Source organism: Lepus europaeus, chromosome 3, assembly GCF_033115175.1.
Source record: "Lepus europaeus isolate LE1 chromosome 3, mLepTim1.pri, whole genome shotgun sequence".
NCBI lineage: Eukaryota > Metazoa > Chordata > Mammalia > Lagomorpha > Leporidae > Lepus > Lepus europaeus.
In genome coordinates this window covers 43233199-43253609 of record NC_084829.1, presented here as the reverse complement: position 1 = coordinate 43253609, position 20411 = coordinate 43233199, and the positions used below count along the sequence as shown (strand labels likewise).

Below are 20411 nucleotides of genomic sequence, written 5' to 3'. Positions count from 1 at the left end.
CTCCTGAACACTTCCTGCATACTCTGGCCATGGCAGCCGGTGACCACGGTCAGACTCTGGAGCCTGACTCTTGCTTGAATCCCAGCTCCACCACTTGTTGCCTGGAGAACTCAAGTGCCTGCCTCCCTGCCTCGGTCTTTCGTTCTGTAAAATGTGGTCATGACATTGCAGTGCCAGGAGGCACAGAGCGCTGGGGACAGTGCCTGCGGGGGAGAGGCAATGCTGCGCTGCTGTGAGCTGTTTTAGCCGCCTGTGCATCCCTCTTCCAGATGGGGGAAAGGGGGAGGGTGGGACTAAGTCACTTATCCAAAGTGGCTCTCCTTTGGCAGGGCTGGGCGTCAGGAGACCTTCCGCACCCTGACCTCTGGGTCAGGGGCCAGGTGCTTAGTGTGGCAGTGAGGACCGGCAGGACCAGCTCTTGGATGGGCCTGGGATGCTGAGCTCCAGCGTCTCGTGCTGATGTCACACGGCGGGTGCAAAGGACTGGGCACGGAGCCTCCAGGGGAGTGCGGGGAGAGAACATTCTAACCTTCTAACATTCCCACCTCGCTTTCCCTTTCCACTTGGTTCTGGCCAAGTCTAGGAGCATGCCTAGCAGTCTGCTCTGCCCCAAGGGGTCTGGGGCCACCTGGAGAGACAGAGGTGCCCAGAGCTGCCCAGAGCCCCCACTCACAGCACACGTGGGAGGCCAGAGTTTGATGCCCCAGCCAGAGTCTGGTCAGCAGCCGGGGGCGGCTCCAGGCTGGCACTAAACCCCTGCAGGCAGGCAGGCGCCACTTGCGGTCACCCCCTTGTCCTCAAGCCCACCCCTGCTCCCCCCGTGGGCTCCCAGCTCCCGGCTGGCCTAGAGCAGACAGCCAGTACCACAGCCTTGTCTCCCCACTGCAGCCGTCTCGGCTGGACAGGCAGGACTGTGAATGAAGCCTTAGTCATCTTTGTCCCCAGCCCCTAGCACGCTGCCCAGCACGTGGCAGGGAGATGGCCCGGTGGCAGCCAGGCCAATGGCTGTGGCCCCCAGAGACTGCTGACCTGCTGTGCTGTCAGCCAGGGACACCCGCGCAGGATGGCGAGCAGCCCTCCCCCGAACGGCACGCCCTTGCCTGCCCACCCCTCTGCACGGGCTTTCTCAGCCCTTAGGTCCCCTGGAGAAGAAAGCAGCTGTGTGTAGGGGAGACACTTTGAAGTGTCACACTGTGCACATGGAAGAACAGATGCTCAAACGCCAGGCCTGCTCCCCGAGGTGGAGGTGACAGAATGGCAGGTGCCTACGTTTAATGACTGCTGTCGCAAGGAAGTTCACACATCAGACACGGAGCAGATTGAGCCGGGTCTGGGAGGGATTCCTCGCAAAAGGGAGGCAAGGGGGTGCCCTTCCAGGCTTCCCCTCAATCCCACAAACAGAGGGCACCGCGCAGCCGGGTCTTGGAGCTCCCACCTCCACCCAGGCTGCTCTTGGTTCTGCCTTCGGGCCAGTCCCAAAAAAGACAGGGGGAAATATGCCAGTCCACCTCGCCCTCCTTCTCCCCTGCCCCTGAGGAAGGAAGGGCTTCAGCTGCTGTCTTGAAATACCCAGCAGAACGCGGCACGCCCACATGTTCCCCTGCACGACGCACGCATGCCGACACGACCAGGGTCATCCCTGCTGACACAGGCCAGCCAGCAGGTGTGCCGGGGCATCTGCATGAGCTCCAGGCTCCCACTGACCCTGCACAAGCCATCCGCTCCTGGTAAACACACAGGCCTCGGACTGAGTGTTCCAGACCCTGGAACCAGCTGCCTGGGTTCAAGTCCCGGCTCTACCACTTAGCAGCCAGCTGGGCTCCCTGGGCTGGAAACTGAGCCTCTCTGAGCCTTTGTTCTTCACCTTCTACATCAGGACTGCCTGGGGATCGCGGTGTTGTGAGGAACACACACGGAGAATATGAGCGTGCTTAGGAAAGTGGTACGGACCAAAGGCCGGAAGGGCTAGCTCTGAGATTGCGGCCATTAGGATTCTAACTCTCGTTATCACTCTTCCAGCGTGAGCGTCCTAGGCTTCTGTGGTGCCCCGCGCACGTGCACTCCCACTGCACACCAGATGGACGCAGTGACGGTGCACCTGTGCGCACGTGGGCACAACTGTAGCCACGCCAGAGCTCCTGCGAGGCACACAGCCATCAAATACTGATGGCCTCGCTGTCGTCCACGGGGGAGCGGAGGCCCCAGGCACATGGGATTCACCTGCCCTGTGCACGTTCCTGACAGCACCTGAGCCCGTGGAGGCTGAGGTGCCTGTGCCCGCCCGCACCTCCCCCAGCCTCGCTCCGCGGCAGAATTCCCCAGTGTGAGCACAGCTGTGGGACACAGGGAGGAACCACAAGGAAAACCCCAGGCACCGCTCAGATCCCGCCCTCTCGGCCCGGTCACCGGAAGGGGCGGGCAGAGCTGGGTCCGGAACCTAGGCCTCTGCAGTGAATGGAGGAGAGGAACGCCAGGCACCCACACAGACACGGCACCTCCTCCTGTTTCTCAGGGGCCCGTGGCAGTGGGAGCCGCGACCAGGTCACAGCACAGTCCGGCCAGCGCCCCACTCCCAGGCCTGAGCCACCAGTTCCGGTCAGCAAGGACCTCGTTGGGGGAGCTTTGGAGCCCCCATGTTTTGAGCCCCCCAATTTCTAGTGTCAGGACAAAGCCAAGGTGTACGCTCGTCGGGGCCACAGCCTAGCAGTCCCTTCTGGAGGACTTCCTGCAGGACGGGACCTCGATACCCTCCTGCCCAGGCCAGCGCGGCCTCCCAGGCCGGCCTGCCGGTCCGAGCCAGCAGCGCCACCGCCCTCCAGCCCTGCGCCTGGGCACCTCCCAGGTGCCCCACCAGGAGGAATGCGGCACAGCCCTGGACCCCTCCCCACGTCGCCCCTGAGGCCCTCCCCAGCCCCTCTGAGGGATCGTGGGTCCCATTGAGCACATGGTGCAAGAGTGAACATCCACTTCCCAGGTCAAAGGTCGGCCTCCACCCCACAGAGAGACGCCCAGCTGTGCCAGTGGCTCTCTGCCTGTCCTTGTCAGAGGAAAGTAACCAAAACACCAGGAGCTGTGCCCCCAGCCCCTCAGCCTGATGTGTGAGACCCAGCCACCCTCGGGGCCCCTCCCGCCCTTGCAGCCTCGTCCCCAGGGACCCCCACGTGAACGCATGCCACTGCAGCCCAGCTGGCCCCACGCCATCCCTGGGCCCACTCGCAGCTCCACCCGGGCTCTCATAGCTCCCACCCTCCATAGAGCCAGCCCTGATGCTCGGAACCACTTCCGGTTCAGCCCTCTCCTTCCCTGATGTCTCCACCGGCTCCCAGCTTCTGCCCTCCTCTGGGGCCTCCTCACCCTGCAGTCCTTCTCCATGACACTGCCCAATCCCATGATTTCCAAAACCCCCAGATTCGCATCTCCAGCCAAGAGCTCTCTCGTGAGCCTTGGAGGCTCCTTGCGGGTCTCTACCAGGTACCCTGAGGTCCTGGTTTGCAAATCAGAATGCATGTTCCGTTCCCTTCGGAGCCGCTCAGGACGGTGTCACTGCCAGACCAGAGCATGGGCAGCAGTGACACCCCCCGCCCCCACCCCTACTGCCGCACAGCCCTCCCAGCCTCTCCCCGACACCTCTTGTCCCGTGTCCACAGGCCCCTCCCCGGCCTAAGCCACCGCCTGCTTCTAGGTCACTCCATTTCCCACAAGGCAACCCAAGGGACCATTCAAAAGTACCAGTGTCATCATGTCGCAGCCCTTTTTAAGTCACCAAGCCTTCAGCAACAAGCCCCAAGCCCTCGGCACAGCCTCAAGGCCCTCGGTGATGGGGCCCGGGGACCTTCCCCACGGGCTGCCTCGAGCCCTGCTTTCGGCCTGCCACTCTGTGCCCTTGCACACCCGATCCCCCTGGCACTGGAGGCCTGCCTCATGTTTTGTCACCTGGCTGCACAGCTCAGCTCCGCCCTTGGAGCGCACTTCCTCAGGAGGCGTGGCCTGCCCCTGGGCGTGGCTTGGATCCCTCAGCCTGTCCTCCGCCGGCACGTGGGCACGCACGGGGCGCTCCAGGCTACTTGCCAGGACTCTGGGTGTCTGGGATGGGGAGTGGGGTGCGAGCCCACGCTTACCTGTCTCTGAGGGCCTGTGGGGTCCGACTCTCTCCGGCGAGGGCGGGGTCCCGAGTGCAGGGGCGAGTGGGAAGGGCTGCCGGGCGTGGGGGGCTGTGAGGTCTCCGACCGGCCTTCGGCCTGGCTCAGCTGGGGCGGCGGGGGCTGGGGCGGCATGTGCCGCAGGTCCTCCTGGGCCAGCGTCTGCACGCCGCGTCCCCGGGGCCGGCCGGCGGACTCTGTCCCCGGCCGCCGCCGCTCCTCGCCCTCCTCCGGCAGGGGCCGCAGCTCCTCGGGCTCCTCGTCCGTGGTGCCGGACGTGCTGGGCTCGGCGCCCGGCGGGAAGTCCTTGAGCTCGGTCTCCTTGTCAATGATGACCCACTCCTTGCTGTCGAAGTCCTCCTCCTCAGCCAGTGGCACCGAACGGAAGGCGTTGCTCAGAGCTTCCTGCTCCACGGAGGCCGACACGTCCACGCGGCCGCTGGCCTGCCGGTCGGCGTGGCCCGTGTCCACCGACAGCATCTGGGCCGGCTGCGAGGAGCAGGCCTGGCGCGAGGGCGAGCCGGGCAGATCCATCCGCGACCTGCAAGGCCAGCCCCAGGCGGTGCTCAGCGCTGGTGGCAGGTGGAGGGTACCTCCCGCAGCCTCCTGACCAGGGCACCCCCTCCCTGGGCCTGGCTGTCACCCTCCAACCTCATTTCCTGGGAACACTTCCTTCCCTCTCTCATTCACTCTACAAATGCTCCTGAAAGTTTACTGGCTTCCGGAAAACAAACACGCAGAGCCTAAACTCCAGGCCCTGTGCCCTGGGGCCGACCAGGGAGCCTGGTTTTCCTTAAACCAACTCTGTCCTCACTCCTCCCGTGCTCACCCTGGTCAGCGGCTCCCTCCAGCTGTCTTAGGAGTCCTGGGGTTTGCAGCTGGCTCTCCAGCCGCTTGTATGGCCACCCTCCTGGCAGGGCTTCCTGGCAGGGCTCTCTCCCCGGGGATGGCCTGCGTTGGCACCAGCTAACAAACTCCAGCGGCTCCTCAGCCCAAGCATAGTTTCTTGGTCTGGCACCGAAGGCTTGGGCCGGCTTTTCTGCTCACCTTCACAGACCCATCACCCACTCACTCACTCACTTTCCCCCAATTGCCAACACTGCCACATCTCTGTGCCACCCCATGTGCTGGCCTCTGCACACGGGCCGTCCCCCAACACACCCCCCTCCACCCAGCCGCAGATGCCACCTGCCTGTCCTGCCTGGGGGGTAATGCAGCCTCCCCCAGGGCTCACTAGGCCCCTCCCCCTAGGTCAGTGTCCGTATCTGTCTCCCAGAGACTGAGCTGTGCCCGGCAGGGACTACCCCCTCTCTCCTTTTGGCTCCAGAGCACTGACATGATACAGGACACCTCATTCGTCATCACCTTGAGCTTCCAGAGCTCCTCACCTGGGGTGGTCCCAGCCCCGAGGCAGGGTGTGCGGAGGGCGGGGGCTGCTACCAGGGAGATGTGTCTTCTCCCCAATGCCAGGGCAACCCCCGTGGGAGCCACAGAGGCCTGACTCCTGCTCCGTTGTGGCTGCACGGACCCAGAAGCCCTCTCCTCCAACTTGCCCCTCAGTCCCGACCATTTCCGGCTTGATCTGGAGCTCCAACTGAGGCTGGCCCTAGGCCAAGCACTGCCCTCTGCCCCCACCTTCGCCTCCCACCTGGCCTTTCCTTCAGACCGGCCACGTGAAGGCAGAAGGGACCACAGGGTCTCTGGTCCCGCCCCAGCCCAAGAAACTACCTTCTCTCGTGTAGCTCCGCCCTGCCATCCGCTGTAGACAGTCGCTCTGACTCGGGGCTGTTGACTCTCCGGTAGCGCAGGGAGCGGACTGGGGTTGTTGGGGATTCCGGGGGGGCACGCACCGGGGAGCTGGGGACCCCCACACCTCGGCTCTGCTCCTCCTCCACACAGGGGGTCTGCAGAAGAGGGGAGCCCCATGAGCTGGAGCCCACATGGCAGAGGTGGGTGGGGGGACACGGGGACAAGCATGATCTGAGCTTGGGGCAAAGCCGGGGTGCTGGAGGGGACCCGAAACGCAGGCAGAGCAGGTACACAGACAGCAGGGAGCCGGCACCTCGGAGAAGTGGGTGGGGCCTGAGGACAGGGGTGGGAGGGGGGAGGGGGCGGGGCCCTACTTTGCCGATGTTGATCCGGAGTTTGTTCCGGTTGACATCTGTCTCCTCCCAGACTTCAGCCTCAGGACCCCCGGGGTGGGGGACAAGGTGGGGGCTGGGGCCCAGCCCCTCAGGGGCCCTCCCCGGCAGGATCGGGGGTGCGTTCTCCTGGTCACTCAGGTGCTCGCCCTGCAGCACGTCCTCCGTGTTCTCCCGCAGCAGGTCTCCAGGCACTGGCGTCACGTTGACCACCCTGGAGAGGCCAGGCGGGGGCGTGAACCAGACTGGCAGAGGTGTTCTCTCCTCCTGCCACACGGGCCTGGGGACCACCCACAGGAGTAGGCACCAAGGTGGCCCTGGCAGGGGTGGGGGTGTCCCTGGGTCCATCAAAGCCTCTGAAGCCAGACCACCCCCCAGCTGTGAGAAGAGGTGGCTGCTGGGCCGAGCACCCACCCAGCTCTATTTAGATAGGAAATGCTACTGGTTTTCAAAGTCCTGGCAGATTTCCATTGGCGTCCACTGCCGGGCTTCCCTCAGACCCAGGGGTGGATCTAGAAGGGGCTGCTCTGGCATTTCCTGAGCATCGCCAGCACAATGAAGTGTGGGATCTCCCTGCTAACTGCACTGGAGGGGCCGGCGCTGTGGCGCACCGGGCTAAGCCACCGCCTGCAGCACCAGCATCCCCTACCAGTGCAGGTTCAAGTCCCAGCTGCTCCACTTGTGATCCAGCTCCCTCCTAATGTGCCTGGGAAAGCAGTGGAGGTTGGCCCCAGTACTTGGGCACCTGCACACAGGAGGCAGAGTTCCGGGCTCCTGGCTTCAGCCTGGAACAACTGTTGAGGCATCTGGGGAGTGCACCACGGATGGACGATCTCCCCCTTTCTGTTCCTCTGTCTCTCCCTCACCCTCTGTCAAAAAATGTGTTCTGGGGCCGGCGCTGTGGTGTAGCGGGTAAAGCCACCGCCTGCAGTACTGGCATCCCACAGGGGGACCGGTACGAGTCCTGACTGCTCCACTTCCAATCCAGTTCTCTGCTAATGCACCTGGGAAAGCAGTAGAAGATGGCCCAAGTCCTTGGGGCCCTGCACCTGCGTGAGACCTGGAAGAAGCTCCTGGCTCCTGACTTTAGATTTGCCCAGCTCAGGCCATTGAGGCCATTTGTGGAGTGAACCAGCAGATGGAAGCCCTCTCTCTCTCTCTCTCTCTCTCTACGTCTCTCTCTCTCTCCCTCTGCATCTCTAACTCTGCCTTTCAAATAAATAACTCTTTTAAAAAAAAAAAGTGTCCTGGAGCCCCCGCCCACTTCTCTGCTTGGCTGGCTCCTGGTGTTGGGGGTGGGCAGCTTCTCTCATTCCAGCCCCTCCCTGGGCCACTTCCATCTCTGTGCCCATCAAGTGGTTTTGCAATTGCTGACCCATTGATTGGCACGTGCAGAGAGCACTTCGAGGGCAGAGCCTCAAGACATGCCCATTCCACTCCTGTACATAAGCAATGAGCACCAGATCAACCGTGGGCTCGGGTGATACCGCCACTTAGGATTCCCTAGGATCAAAAACTCCTGGGGCTGGTGCTGTGGTGCTGCGGGTTAAAGCCCTGGCCTGTGGCGCCGGCATCCCATATGGGTGCCGGTTCTAGTCCCGGCTGCTCCTCTTCCAATCCAGCCCTCTGCTGTGGCCTGAGAAAGCAGAAGATGGCCCAAGTCCTTGGGCTCCTGCACCCACGTGAGAGACCTGGAAGAAGCTCCTGGCTCCTGGCTCCAGATCGGCTCGGTTCCAGCATTGCGGCCATTTGAGGAGTGAACCAGCAGATGGAAGACCTCTCTCTCTGTCTCTCCCTCTCACTGTATGTAACTCTACTTTTCAAATAAATAAAATCTTTAAAAAAGAAAGAAAGAAAATTCCTCCAAATGAGGATGCCTCCTGTGTACTCAGACTGAGGGTGCACATGGCAGTGTTGTCCCAAGTTCCAGAACTCCACTGTTGAGCACCGAGAGCAGGAGAGAAGCGTGGTGTGTCCAGGAAGAGATGGTGACAGCTCCAGGCAGGGGCCACCGGCTGTCCACCCCCCACCACCCCCTTGACTCACCCAAACATGGCGGCCGTCTGCCGGGTGTTCTGCTGGGGCGGGGTGGAGGTGCTTGTGGAGAGGAGGGCGTCGGTGCCTGCCTTCTCCCAGTCAAAGGCCTCGTTCTCAGCGATGCCCCGCTCCTTCATGCTGTTCTCGAACACCGACATGATCAGCTGCAGGGGGCGGGGTGGTGGGAGCACAGAGAGGTGACCCCGGGGCTAGCCAGGAGGAAGGAGGAGTGGCGGGGATGACAGGGGCAAGAGAGGGCTTTCTAGGAAGGGAGGAGTCTAGAGGGGGCATTGGAAGGAGAAGGGCACATTGATTTGAAATGAAAACATGCACATGGTATGCAAATCAGCATGCAAATGATCATCTTGGTTTGCAGGGGGGAGGGGCAGGACTCTCTGAGATGTGTCTCCTGATTACCCTGCCTGCCACCATCTGGGCGGGAGCATCAGCTGCCTGAACCGCGGGGAGTCCCCCACACCCCCAGCGTGGGGCCCTGCTCTGCACAGGCTGCCTCCTCTTCAGGCCCCCCCCCCGTGCCGCCCACGTGTCTCCCCTTCTCCCCGCTGGTCACTGGGCACAGGCACTGCTGTGAGCTACTCACACGCCTACCTGCCAACCCTGTGTCCCTAGCAGCCTGCACACAGCCCAGCACGGGCCTCAGGGAGCCCATGGGGCCGAGCCAGGAGCAGGGGCCACCTCTGCCAGCAATGAGGGGTCTGAGTACAGGGGGTGCTAAGCAGCTACTGATCCCCTGAAGGCCCCCAGACGAGGCCACTTCCAGCTTGGCCCTCTCCAGCGTGCACAGTAGGTTTTCTGCTGACAGAATCCACTTAACTGGGTGCCTACTGTGTGCTCCCCATGCCCGGCACATAGTGGGTCCCTAGGATGCAGTGATGGTGCCTTTGAAAGAGTACTGAGGGCCAACACTGTGGCGTGGCAGATAAAGCCACCACCTGCAATGCCGGCATCCCACTGGGGGACCAGTTCGAGTCCCGGCTGCTCCACTTTCAATCCAGCTCTCTACTAATGCACCTGGGAAGGCAGCAGAAGATGGCCCAAGTGCTTGGGCCTCTGTGCCCACATGGGAGACCCAAATAAGCTCCTTGCTTCTGGCTTCAGCCTTGCCCAACTCCAGCCATTGTGGCCATCTGGGAAGTGAACCAGCGGATGGAACATCTCTTTCTCTCTCTGTCTCTCCCTCTCTCTCCCTGTAACTGTGCCTTTCAAATAAATAAAATAAATCTTTAAAAATAGAAGAAAAACAAAGAAAGAGAACTGGACTTGGTTTTGGTCCGCGACAGGCTGCACAGACATTCCGCTGTGGTCCCCTAAGATTCTAATGGGGCTGCATCATTCCGATCACCTCGTGATGTCAAAGCCACCCCAGCACAGCCGGGCACGTCACTCCCAGGTTGGTGTTAAGCTGGTGTAAAGGAACCTCCCCACCGTGTGCAAGCACAGCAATGCGGTTATATGCACCAGACAGAGTGCCCAGCAGTGCCCGGAAGTGCGGAGGTTCCAGGCTTATGCAGTTGGTATACCACACTCCCCTCATTGTTTACAGCCCACTCCTGCTTAATAAAAAAGACAGAAGCGCTCCCTGCCCAACAGCAGCCTCCACGGCTCGTGCTGACCACACCTTGTGATCGCATCATTTTCCCCGAGCCTGAACCAACCAGGAGTAACAGCTTGTCCCATACTCGTAGGTTGCAGCTTAGGCGTGCAGTGGGCCACGCCAGGCAGGCTTGCGTAGCTACACTCTGTGATGGCCAACACCAAGGAAGTCGCCTAATGCCCCATTTATCAGACTGTGTCCCCGCTGTCCAGTGACACAAGACTGCACCCGGACCCACCCCTGCTCCCATCCAGGATACGGAACTTCATTTTCCACATCTATGAAATGGGAACAGTCACCACCACCACCCCCTTGCGCCTCCTGCAGGGTTTTGGGGTAAAGTACTGGAAAGCCCTTGGCTTTGTCAAGCGCTAGGTCCTTGGAGGCTTTGATGAGTTAATGCATGGAAACCTCTGAGCACAGGGCCGGCTCTTGTTGAGGTTCAGCTGTGACCACTGTTGACACGAGCACAGAGCTATGAGAGGACCAGGGGGAGATGCTCAGGGCAGGGCAGCAGGGCCCTGGGGCCTGGGGCATGAGTGGGCACTGCCAGAGGCCGCGGGCTCACAGCGGTGTCCAGGGAGCAGGGGCGGCAGGGGCGGCGGCTGGCACCTGGTAGTCGGGCTTGGTGAAGTAGTCCAGGCTGGCGATGTGGTCAAGGAAGAGGTGGAACTCGGAGGGCATGTGCTTGAGCAGCATCCGGTGCTCGTACTTCTCCTTGATCATCCCCACCTGCTCCTGCAGGCAGGAGGGCGAGGGAGACGGAGCCCAGCTGCCTTTATGTCCCCCCAGCCACCCCCCACACACACACACACCGGCTGGGTGGGGCTCACCTTGTCCTTGATCTTCCGCCAGGGCAGCTGGCCCACTGCAAACTCCACCAGCATGTAGAAGAGGGACCACAGGTCATCGTGGCGGCCCATCTCCTGGGGGCAGGCAGGGAGTCAGCCGCGCTCTCAGGTCCTTCCCTGGGCATGGAGGGCTGCCCATCTCCCACGGTCACTTGTCAGGGAGGCCCCTCCAGACAGAGCTGGGGTCTCCCTGGGGGTGCCACAGCTCCGCCCCTCACCCTCCAACACACTTGGGATCCTGTGTGTCTACCGTTTCTCACCCCACAGTGACAACAGAAAGGACAAGGACCCAGAAGAAAAGGAAGAGTCGAGCTGAAGACCCCGGAGGCAGCGCCTTCTTCCATCCCAGCTGGCGGGTTCCAGCCTCTGCCCTGTCTCTCCCCTCCTTGACCCCAGCTGCCCATGTACCCCCTCCCCTGCAGCATGCACCACCCTGACCTCGTCCACGCAGCCCCCACACACCTCAGCCCAGGTCTCCACTCACCCGGTTCTTGTGCGCGTTGACTGAGGCGTAGCGCACGGTCCCCCGAAACCCCGCCACATTCCGAGGCTGCAAAGGAGAGAGCGTTGCCAGGAGCCTCACCCCTCCTCCTTGGCCACTGCCAAGCCCAGCTCTGCCTGCCTTGACCCTGCCTCGACTCTCAGGATGATCTGCCCGGGAGCAGACCCAGGACCCACGCTCTGACTCCCCCTATCCCCAACCCCCGTCCCATACCTGCCTCTGGCATGGAGCCTGCTGGCTGTGGCTAAGGCACCCCCCACCCCCACCCCACCCAGAGCCCAGGCTGAGGGAGGGGCCGAGCTGAGTGTGGATGCTAGAGTTGGGGGCCCAGGGGAGGGGAGGCGGCGCGGACTCTGGGTCTCCGGGGTGTGGTGGCACTCACGGGCCGGACGTCCCCCGTGGTGTTGGTATACTGCCGGGCCAGCCCGAAGTCCAGCATGTAGCACTTCCTGTAGGTGGAGGGCAGCCTGCCCATGGCAAAGTTCGACTGTGGAGACAGCAGCCGTGAACCCCAGGGGCTCCAACCCCCTGGCCCACCTCGAGGAGAGGGCCCCTCGGCTCACACAGCCTCACACACAGGAAGACACCACACCCACACCCACACCCACACCCCCACCCACACGGACGTGACAGGCACTGTCTCTGCAGCTCTCTCACTTCACCGTTAGGAAAGCAGAGGGCAAAAGTGGGAAGGGGTTCTGAGAGACTGCACAGCCAGGGAACGGTGAGCCAGCTGGGGCCTGAACCTAGACCCTCCCCACGGGCCAGCGGGGTCTGGTGTGCTACAAGGCGGCAGATCTGCCCTGTTCCCGCCGCTCTGCTAACCTTTCTGGCCTTCAGCTCTTATCTCTGTAAGTGGGAACTTTTTCTCCCAGCACCAAGATCCAAGAGGCCACAAACTCAGCTCCTTGGAGCTCCCTGCCAAGCCCTGGCCCTCCGCCTCTTTCCCTCAACCTGTCCATCCCTCTCCCAAGCCCTTCACCTGCGAGGGTCAAGGGCTACTGGGGTCAGAGGTTGAGGGTTGCAGAAAAGAACGGAGGCAGGGCGAGCATCAGGGGCGTGCGCTCCCTGGAGGCGGGGCGAGGAGGAGGCGGGGCTTGGGGCGAGGAGGAGGCGTGGCTCCGAGAGAGGGGCTGTCCGCTCGCAACCGCTGCGGGGAGAGGAAGAGAGGAGGCGATGCTCACCGGCTTGATGTCCCGGTGCAGGAAGCCCACGGAGTGGATGGCCTCGATGGACTCCAGGATCTGCTTGCCCAGCCGCAGCGTGGTGCTCAGGGTGAAGGTGCCTCTCGGCTGGCTGCGGCGCAGGTCGGCCAGGTTCCGGCCCTGGGGCGGGGGGCACAGTCCGGCCTCGGCTGCCATCCTAGCCTCCTTCACCGTGATGCTCCGCCCAGCCTCGTCCCCAAACGGTTGTGCCCACGCTCCACTCGTCCCGGGAACCGCAGTCTCCCTTCCCCACTCCCCTCCCCAGTCACAGCCCATGCTCTTGGGGGTGAGGGCGGAGAGTGTGGGTCAGGCGGCTCACCTGAAGCTGCATCACTACGTAGTTAAACTTCTCGTTCCTGCCACAGCCAATGAACCTGCACACGTGGTCCTTCCCTGAGGGGTACAGAGAGGGGTCTCCCAAACCAACCCCAACATGGGCTCCTGGGGAGCCTTGATTCCTGGGGCCCCAGTCCTGGCCCCCAGGTGCCTCGCCCATCACCTCCTCCTGCCCTTGGCCCCATCATATCTGTCAGACTCTGGCTCCCTCATTCCCCACGACCCGCCCCCTCAGCAGCTGGCTCTGTCACCTCCTCCCCCAGCTCCATCTCTCATCAGCCCTCCTAGCCCCCGGCTCCAGCATCTCTCCCACCCTCCTTGCCCTAGCCCAGGCCCACACCTTGCAGCTTTTTGAGCACAGCCACCTCCATCTTGAGGACCTGTTTGGGCTGCTGGGCAGACTCCACCTTGAGGGCCACGTTCTCCCTGGTCAGCAGGTCCATGGCCTCGTAGATCTCGCCAAAGCCCCCGCCCCCGATCTTTTTCAGCTGTGGAGATGGAGGGGAGGGGCTGCTCAGAGCCGGGGCTGGACAGCTCCTCCTGCCAGCCTGCTGGGGCTCTTCCTTCCTGGACGGGAACGGAGGCCCTGGCGGGGAGGACTGCAGGGGTCCTTTCCTTGCCCCCACCCCATCAGTGCCCTGAGACACACAGCTCAGCCACCTGCACGCACACACATGCGCTCGGGAAGATTTCAGAGCGAGTGGCAGGGAAGGAGCAGAGACCCGCGACTCAAGGCAGACACGGGGACGACCCGGTGCCAGATTCTGAAGAGCTAATGGACTGTCCCAGGCATTTTCTTCTCTCGAACGACAACACGTGCACTCATCCCACCCCGTGGTTACACTGAGCCACCTCCATCCAGAAGGAAAACCAGTTCCAGGGCCTCGCAGGCTCAGGGCGGGCTGACCCCCAGCACATCTGGGGACTGCTTTGTCCTGAGGGGTGACAGCAGCGGGAGAGACTATTCCAGAAAGGGAGCCGAGCAGTGGGCGTCCCAGCTCACGCCCACTGCTGAGGCTCACGTGGCTGTCTAGGTCTCTGGTCAGATGCTTAAAGTCAGGCTGAGCCTCTCCTGCTTTGGGGCCCGGTGCTGGGAAGGAGCTTTGGGGAAGATTGGAGTGGCGATCTGAACGCAGGCACCCTCAGCCTGTGGGAACGGGCAGGGAGAGAGGTGTGGAGGAGCCCTCGACTGCACAGGAGGAGCAAAGCTGAGTTATGGCCAGGGATTAAAAGTCTTTGCAACCTGGAGGGTGAGGGGGCTGCTGGCTCCATCAGAGGGGCAGGGAGATGGTGCTGAGTTGTAAGCGGGGACTTGTTTGGTTTCAGAAAGAGGACAGGGCCAGCATTGTGGCATAGCGGGTAAAGCCTCTGCCTGCAGCGTTGACATCCCAAATGAGGCCCATTCATGTCCCGGCTGCTCCACTTCCAGTCCAGCTCCCTGCTAATGCACCTGGGAAAGCAGTGGCAGATGGTTCAAGTGCTTGGGCCCCTGCACTCATATGGGTGACCCAGAAGAAGCTCCTGGCTCCTGGCTCCTGGCTTTGGTCTGGCCCAGCCCTGGCCTTTGAGGCCATTTGGGGAGTAATCAGCAGATGGAAGATATCTCTCTCTCTCTCTCTCTCTCTCTCTCTCCCCCTCCTGTTCCTCCTCCTTTTCTCCCTGCCTTTTAAATAAATAAGAAATAAATCTTAAGAAAAGAGGGGCCAGCACTACAGTGTAGTAGGTTAAGCCTCTGTCTGCAGTGCCGGCATCCCATATGGGCACCAGTTCAAGTCCTGGCTGCTCCACTTCTGATCCAGCTCCCTGCTAATGCACCTGGGAAAGCAGTAGAAGATGGTCCAAGTCCTTGGGCCCCTGCAACCATGGGAGACTCGGAAGAAGCTCCGGGCTCTTGGCTTTGGATTGGTGCAGCTCCAGCCATTTCGGACATCTGGGGAGTGAACCAGCGGGTGGAAGACCTCTCTCTCTGATTCTCCCTCTCTCTGTAACTCGGCCTCTCAAATAAATAAAATAAATATATATATTTTTTTGACAGGCAGAGTGGATAGTGAGAGAGAGAGAGACAGAGAGAAGGGTCTTCCTTTTTGCCGCTGGTTCACCCTCCAATGGCCGCTGCAGCCGGCACATCGTGCTGATCCGAAGCCAGGAGCCAGGTGCTTATCCTGGTCTCCCATGGGGTGCAGGGCCCAAGCACTTGGGCCATCCTCCACTGCCTTCCCGGGCCATAGCAGAGAGCTGGGCTGGAAGAGGAGCAACCGGGATAGAATCCGGTGCCCCAACCGGGACTAGAACCCGGTGTGCCGGCGCCACAAGGCGGAGGATTAGCCTGTTAAGCCACGGCACCGGCCTAAAATAAATCTTTAAAAAATAAATTAATTTCTCTCTCTTTCTCTGTCTCTCTCTCTCTCTCACTGTCTAACTCTGCCTGTCAAAAAAATAAATTAATTAAAAAAGAAAAGAAAGAGGACGGCTCGATCCCACCTCTCAGGAGCTGCTTTCAGGGCTGCCTGCCTCTGCGCATCTCCCTGAGCCCTGATTGTTTCCCAGGGGCCTGGACCCAGCAGCAGCAGATGAACTCGGGGCCCAGATGAACCAAGGGCTCAGATGAACTTGGAGCCTGTGCCTCCTGCATTTCTGAGCCCTCCCCTTCACATCTACGCAGCACTTGACCCCACAGTCATTTAACTGTGGTTGAAACCCCGCATGGAGCTGGGGGACTGGGGTTTCACACAGGCTATAGCCGAAGCCTCTCCAGAAAGAGAGGGGAAGGAAGGAAAGCAGAAAGTTGGTGGCAGCGCGAGGTTCCCGCGTCCAGAAAGGAGGGCGACAGGGAGAAACCAGGAGGGGACACACTCGGACCACAGGCAAGCAATGCGGCACCATCTTTGGGATGAGAGATGGAATCTCAGAATCTCGGGTGGATGCTGAGTGTAATCGCACAGAAGGGGGCAAGGGGGCAGGAACAGGGGCTGTTGTGGTTCTCAGAGGTCATGTCAGCCAAGCCCCAGGCTCCGCGCAGCTCAGGAGAGGGAGCTCGGGTGAGCCTCCGTTTCCCCAGGGCGCACAAAGAGGCCCCGGGCGCAGTATGTCGCTCCAGGTCACGCTGCCGGTGAAACAGAAAAGCCATTTCCTTTAAACCCAGGCAATCGCACACAGAGCCCATACGGCCACAGCATCCACAATGTAAGAGGAGCCTTGGACCACACTGGCATTACAAGTGTGAGTGCTGAGATCCAAGCTCAGATCTGCCAGGCTCCAAAATGCTGGCACCCAGGGAGGCAGGCTGGAGCAGCCAAGGCATGTGTGACAGTTATTCCCAGCTCCCCAGGTGCCTGAGGGTGTGTCTCTGCCATCTTCATTCCCAGAGCCCAATTCTCCTGCCCTGGTCCTTTTCTTGTCATCACTTCCCCCTCCCCCAACAGAGAACTTCCCCCGGGTAGGAGCTGGGTGTCTGCACCCATCCATTCCACCAACACCTCTCCTGCCTGCATGCTACCACCAGGGCCGACTAGGCCCCTGAAAACTTTCGGGGTTCATGTAATGTTTTAATTTCTTTTACAATGAGAAGGAAATAGAGCAGGTGTTTGGCGTAGCAGTTAAGACACCTGCATCCCACATCAAAATGCCTGGTTTGGAGTCCTGGCTCTGCTTCTGATTCCGGCTTCCTGCCGGTGCACACCCCGGTGACAGCTCAAATGCTTGGATCTCTGCCACCCACGTGGAGAGACTCAGGTGGAGTTCTCAGCTCTGGCCTTTGGCCTGGACCGGCCCCAGCTGTCGCAAGCATTTGGGAAGTGTACCAGTAAATGGAAGAACTTTATTTCTCTCTCTGTCCTTCAAATAATATATTTTTAGAAATATAAAGAAAGATAGAAAATAAAAATTATGAAATACAACTCAATGAGAGCTTAAGAAAATCAGAAAAGAAAAAAATTAACTTTTAGGTCAAAGAGAAAAACTTGCAAACCACAGCCTTCAGTCCTTTATTACAGAGGAGGAGGCCCATGAAGGCCACGATGCAATGCAGCCCAGAGCCCAGGAACAGCAATGGTCTCTCCATCTCCCTGCCCAGCCCCCATTCCTCCCCTCTCCTAAGTTCTTTCATGACCCCAAGCCCTGCTGAAGGACTTTCTGAAGTTGGAGGGGACATCACCACCCCAGGACAGCATGGGAAGCAGCAGCCCTGGACTCTGGGCTCAGCTTGGATGCCCTGGGGTGAGCTGCTTAAGCTCTGTGTTTCTACAAAAGCAAAAGCTCCTGGGAAATGCAGAGTTGGTCTCACAAGGATTCCTTCCGCCCTATGATCCAGATTTTCGGAGGGGGTGACTCTTGGCGACTGTGCTGACCCTCAGACAGACCTGGTGCATCTACCAACCATGGGAACTGGGCGGTACCTCACCCCTGCGCCTGTCTCCACACCTGTAAAACGGGGTGATGCGGTATTTACCCCTTACGTTGTTGAGATGCTACACCTGGCAACAGTGACTGCTCAAACCAAATGCGGACTTCGTATGAGTGTTGGTTCCTGTTCTCACTCATTCTGAGAAGCACTTCTCAGGGGTAACACGTTACGGTTTTTAAATACCCGACCTAGTGCCACAGCCTCACTTTCTGGCAGCCACAGGCCAGGTCTGGGCAGCTTGTTCTTGGTTCCCAAGCCCCACGCCTCCCTGGGCACAGGCTGAAGGAAGGCGTCTGGTGCCTCTCTGGCTGCCCCGGGGAGGGGGGGGCGGTGTGGGTAAGGAGCAGGTAGGGCCTGGCAGAGGCTGCACACCTGCCCTCCAACAGCGCCTACTGGCCATTTCTCCCCCGCGCATCTCCCACTCCCTCCCTCAGAAAGCACAAGAAAGTTCTAGCCTAAACTCAGTGTGTGTGTGAACACTGTTTTCTCACTTTTCCAGTGCAAATGTCATGCTGCTTCCAATCTTTCAGCATCTAAGCCCTCGTTCCCAGAGCCGGCGGGGACGGGGCGGGGGGTGTTGGGGGAACTCTCCTCCCTGTGCCAGACCCTTCTTTTATCACTGCCCTGGCTCCTCCCCCAGCTCCTCGCCCCTGACTCTGCCTCTCAGGAAGCCCCCCTCTGGCACACGCACAGCTGCTCCCCTCTGAGTGTCCTCTTCTCCACCCCGATCCGCTGCCGGCCCCCCAGCCCATCTGAAAACGCCACCACCTCTGCCTCTCTCCCTGTACCTCTAGGGGACCTGCGCGGCCCGGAGGCAGTTGCCATGGAGACCCGCCTGCACCCAGGCCCCACCCTCCCCCATCCCCGCACCACTCCACCCCACCCCCTCGCCCCAGCACGCGGGAGCGCGCAGGCGCCACCACACACCACACACACAGACACACACGCACGCACGCACGCACAGTGTAGACCCGGTCTCTGCCGTCCTCCCTCCCGCCCTCTGGGCTCCCCGCAGGCTCTCGCTCTGCTTCTCCCCACGCTGCCGCCCCACATCGTCCTGCCCCCGTACTGATAAGAGGACACCGGAGCGCCCTTAGGAGACGAAGAGAAAGCGGGGGGGGGGGGGCGCTGACAGAGCAGATCCTGCTCGCCAGACGCAGCCGTTCCCCAGACCCTTACGCTCCCCCTCCCTGCCAGGGCCAAATCCCCTCCCCTCCCCGAGGAGGCGGACTACGGCTCCCGGCAGGCTGAGCAGCCCGAAGTCCTGGGCTGGAGGAGCAGGGCACGCTGGGAGATGGAGTCTCGGCGTGGTGCACCTGCCGCAGGAACCAGTGAGGGGAGGAGGGTGCGCGCAGAAGACGGAGCGCGGCTGCGGTGGGAGCCGCCTGCAGGGCCTCTTTCCCCAAAAGCAAGCCTTCGCGTCCTCTGCGGAAGCGGAGGGACACACGCTCATTCCCTGCTCTTCTCCAAGGTCCGGCAGAGAAACCGCCCCCTCCCCCACCCGCCCTCCTCCCCACGCGGGGCTCTGCAGCTCTGCCCAGACATCCAACCAGGAGTTGTTCCAGGCTGGGCCGGACCAACGCGACCTAGCGGGGAGACGAAGCGAGAGGGCGGAGTTGGAGAGAGGGCGATCGTCCACACGTGCAGGCAAAAATAATGACCTAGGAGCGCTATGCAAAGGAGTTCAGTCACCTCCCTCCTAGGCAGGGTCGCTGAGGGCACTCACCGCTCTGAGGTCTCCAGGTAGCCTCCTCCCCCTCCCCCCCCTCCCCGCCGGGTCACTCACTCACCACCTTCCAGCGATCCTTGACCACGTAGTTGGCCGGCAGAATGTCGGCTTGCTCCCCTCCCCCACTCATGTTGGTTTCGTCCTTAAGAACAGCCGCTAGGCACTGCATCCGCAGGCAGGACGGAGGGGTGTCCGCAGGGCCTGCCCTGGGGGGGCCATCTACCTGGGGGGGGTGGAGAGGGACCATGAGTGGGGACCTGGAGGCCTGGGGTGCCACTCTCGTGTCCTGCATCCTCTCTGGGTCCATGCTCTGGGGACTACTGTGGGAACACCCCGCTGGAGGTCAGTGCACAAACCGGAGATGTGAAATCGGCAGCAAGGCACACATGTTGATGAAGAGGATGGGGAACAGTGGATGCCCAGGCTGTGGGGATGGTATTTGCCAAAGAGACACGTGCCAGCTAATGTGGGGAGAACGCGCAGACCAGGAGGGCATCCTGGCACAGGGACCTCGCCTCAGTGTAGGAGGCCTGGGCCTGTAGGGACCAGTCTGAATGAGCTGGGGCCCGTGGCTCCACACTTTGCTTTTGCCAAGAAATGTCCGTGGAGCTGCGCTTCGGAGGCACTGAGAAAAGGGACCAGCGGCTGATGCTGGGGAGACCCGCAGCAGAGTGGCCTGGTCATCGAGCACGGGAGAAAGTGGGAGGCTACACCTCAGTCCCCAGGACCGCGCTGAGGGAGGAGGGGCAGCCGGCCAGCCGTGAGCTTGGGAAGTGAGGATGAGCACGGTGGGGTGAGCCCAAGGTGATGGGCTGAAGACACGGATTCCGGATGACCACCGAAGCAGGCTGCGCTGGCAAGAGCAGGAAAGTGGGAGCAGCCCAGTAGAAGGCAGGGAGCTCCAGGTCCGGGTGGACACAGGGCGACACAGCCTTGGGCCATACCCCTCCGGGTCTGCTCAGGAGCCCACAGGGCACACAGCTCTGGTCGCCTTAGGAGGGGTAGAAGTTGGCTACCAGAAAGAGTGTCCCAGCTGTGAGGATTGGGAAAACCAGGCACTTGTTACACAGGGCAAAGCAAGTGTGCGATTCTCTGCCTGCGCCTCCCTGGGTGAGCGTGTGTCTTTGTGCCTGGGTCTGAGATGTGCACGTGTGTGGGACAGAGGCAAGAGGCAATGACTCTCCAAGCTCTCTGCCAACCCAAGACAGGCTTGCGAACCAGGATCTTTCCCCCAACGTTTTTGACACGCACAGCGACCCTGGTGGGTCACAGCCAGAAGGGACTTGGGACTGGGGCTTGGGGAGGGGAGGGAAGCAGGAGAGGAGCAAAGTGACTAATGCCATCTATGGATGGGGCGGGAACAAGCTACACTTGTCTTTCCTTGGGATGGGCTCCTTTCCCAGGGCTCCTGTGTGGAGACCTTCTCAGCCAGGGGCAGTGAGGGGTGTGAAGGT

At 61.2% G+C, this 20411-nt stretch overlaps 1 protein-coding gene across 1 annotated transcript in view; it reads right to left on the bottom strand.

Annotated features, from left to right (window-relative positions):
- TTBK1 (tau tubulin kinase 1) overlaps window positions 1–19126 on the bottom strand; it is a 32078-nt gene extending 12952 nt beyond the window's left edge. The window contains exons 1-12 of the mRNA XM_062187500.1: window positions 19019–19126; window positions 13167–13314; window positions 12810–12883; window positions 12470–12610; window positions 11668–11772; window positions 11268–11333; window positions 10766–10858; window positions 10545–10670; window positions 8327–8481; window positions 6263–6494; window positions 5868–6043; window positions 4119–4680 (exon numbers count right to left, since the gene is read on the bottom strand). Of these exons, the coding sequence (XP_062043484.1) occupies window positions 4119–4680; window positions 5868–6043; window positions 6263–6494; window positions 8327–8481; window positions 10545–10670; window positions 10766–10858; window positions 11268–11333; window positions 11668–11772; window positions 12470–12610; window positions 12810–12883; window positions 13167–13314; window positions 19019–19126 (1986 nt within the window). The remainder of the gene's footprint in view (window positions 1–4118; window positions 4681–5867; window positions 6044–6262; window positions 6495–8326; window positions 8482–10544; window positions 10671–10765; window positions 10859–11267; window positions 11334–11667; window positions 11773–12469; window positions 12611–12809; window positions 12884–13166; window positions 13315–19018) is intronic.
- Between the last annotated feature and the right edge of the window lie 1285 nt (window positions 19127–20411).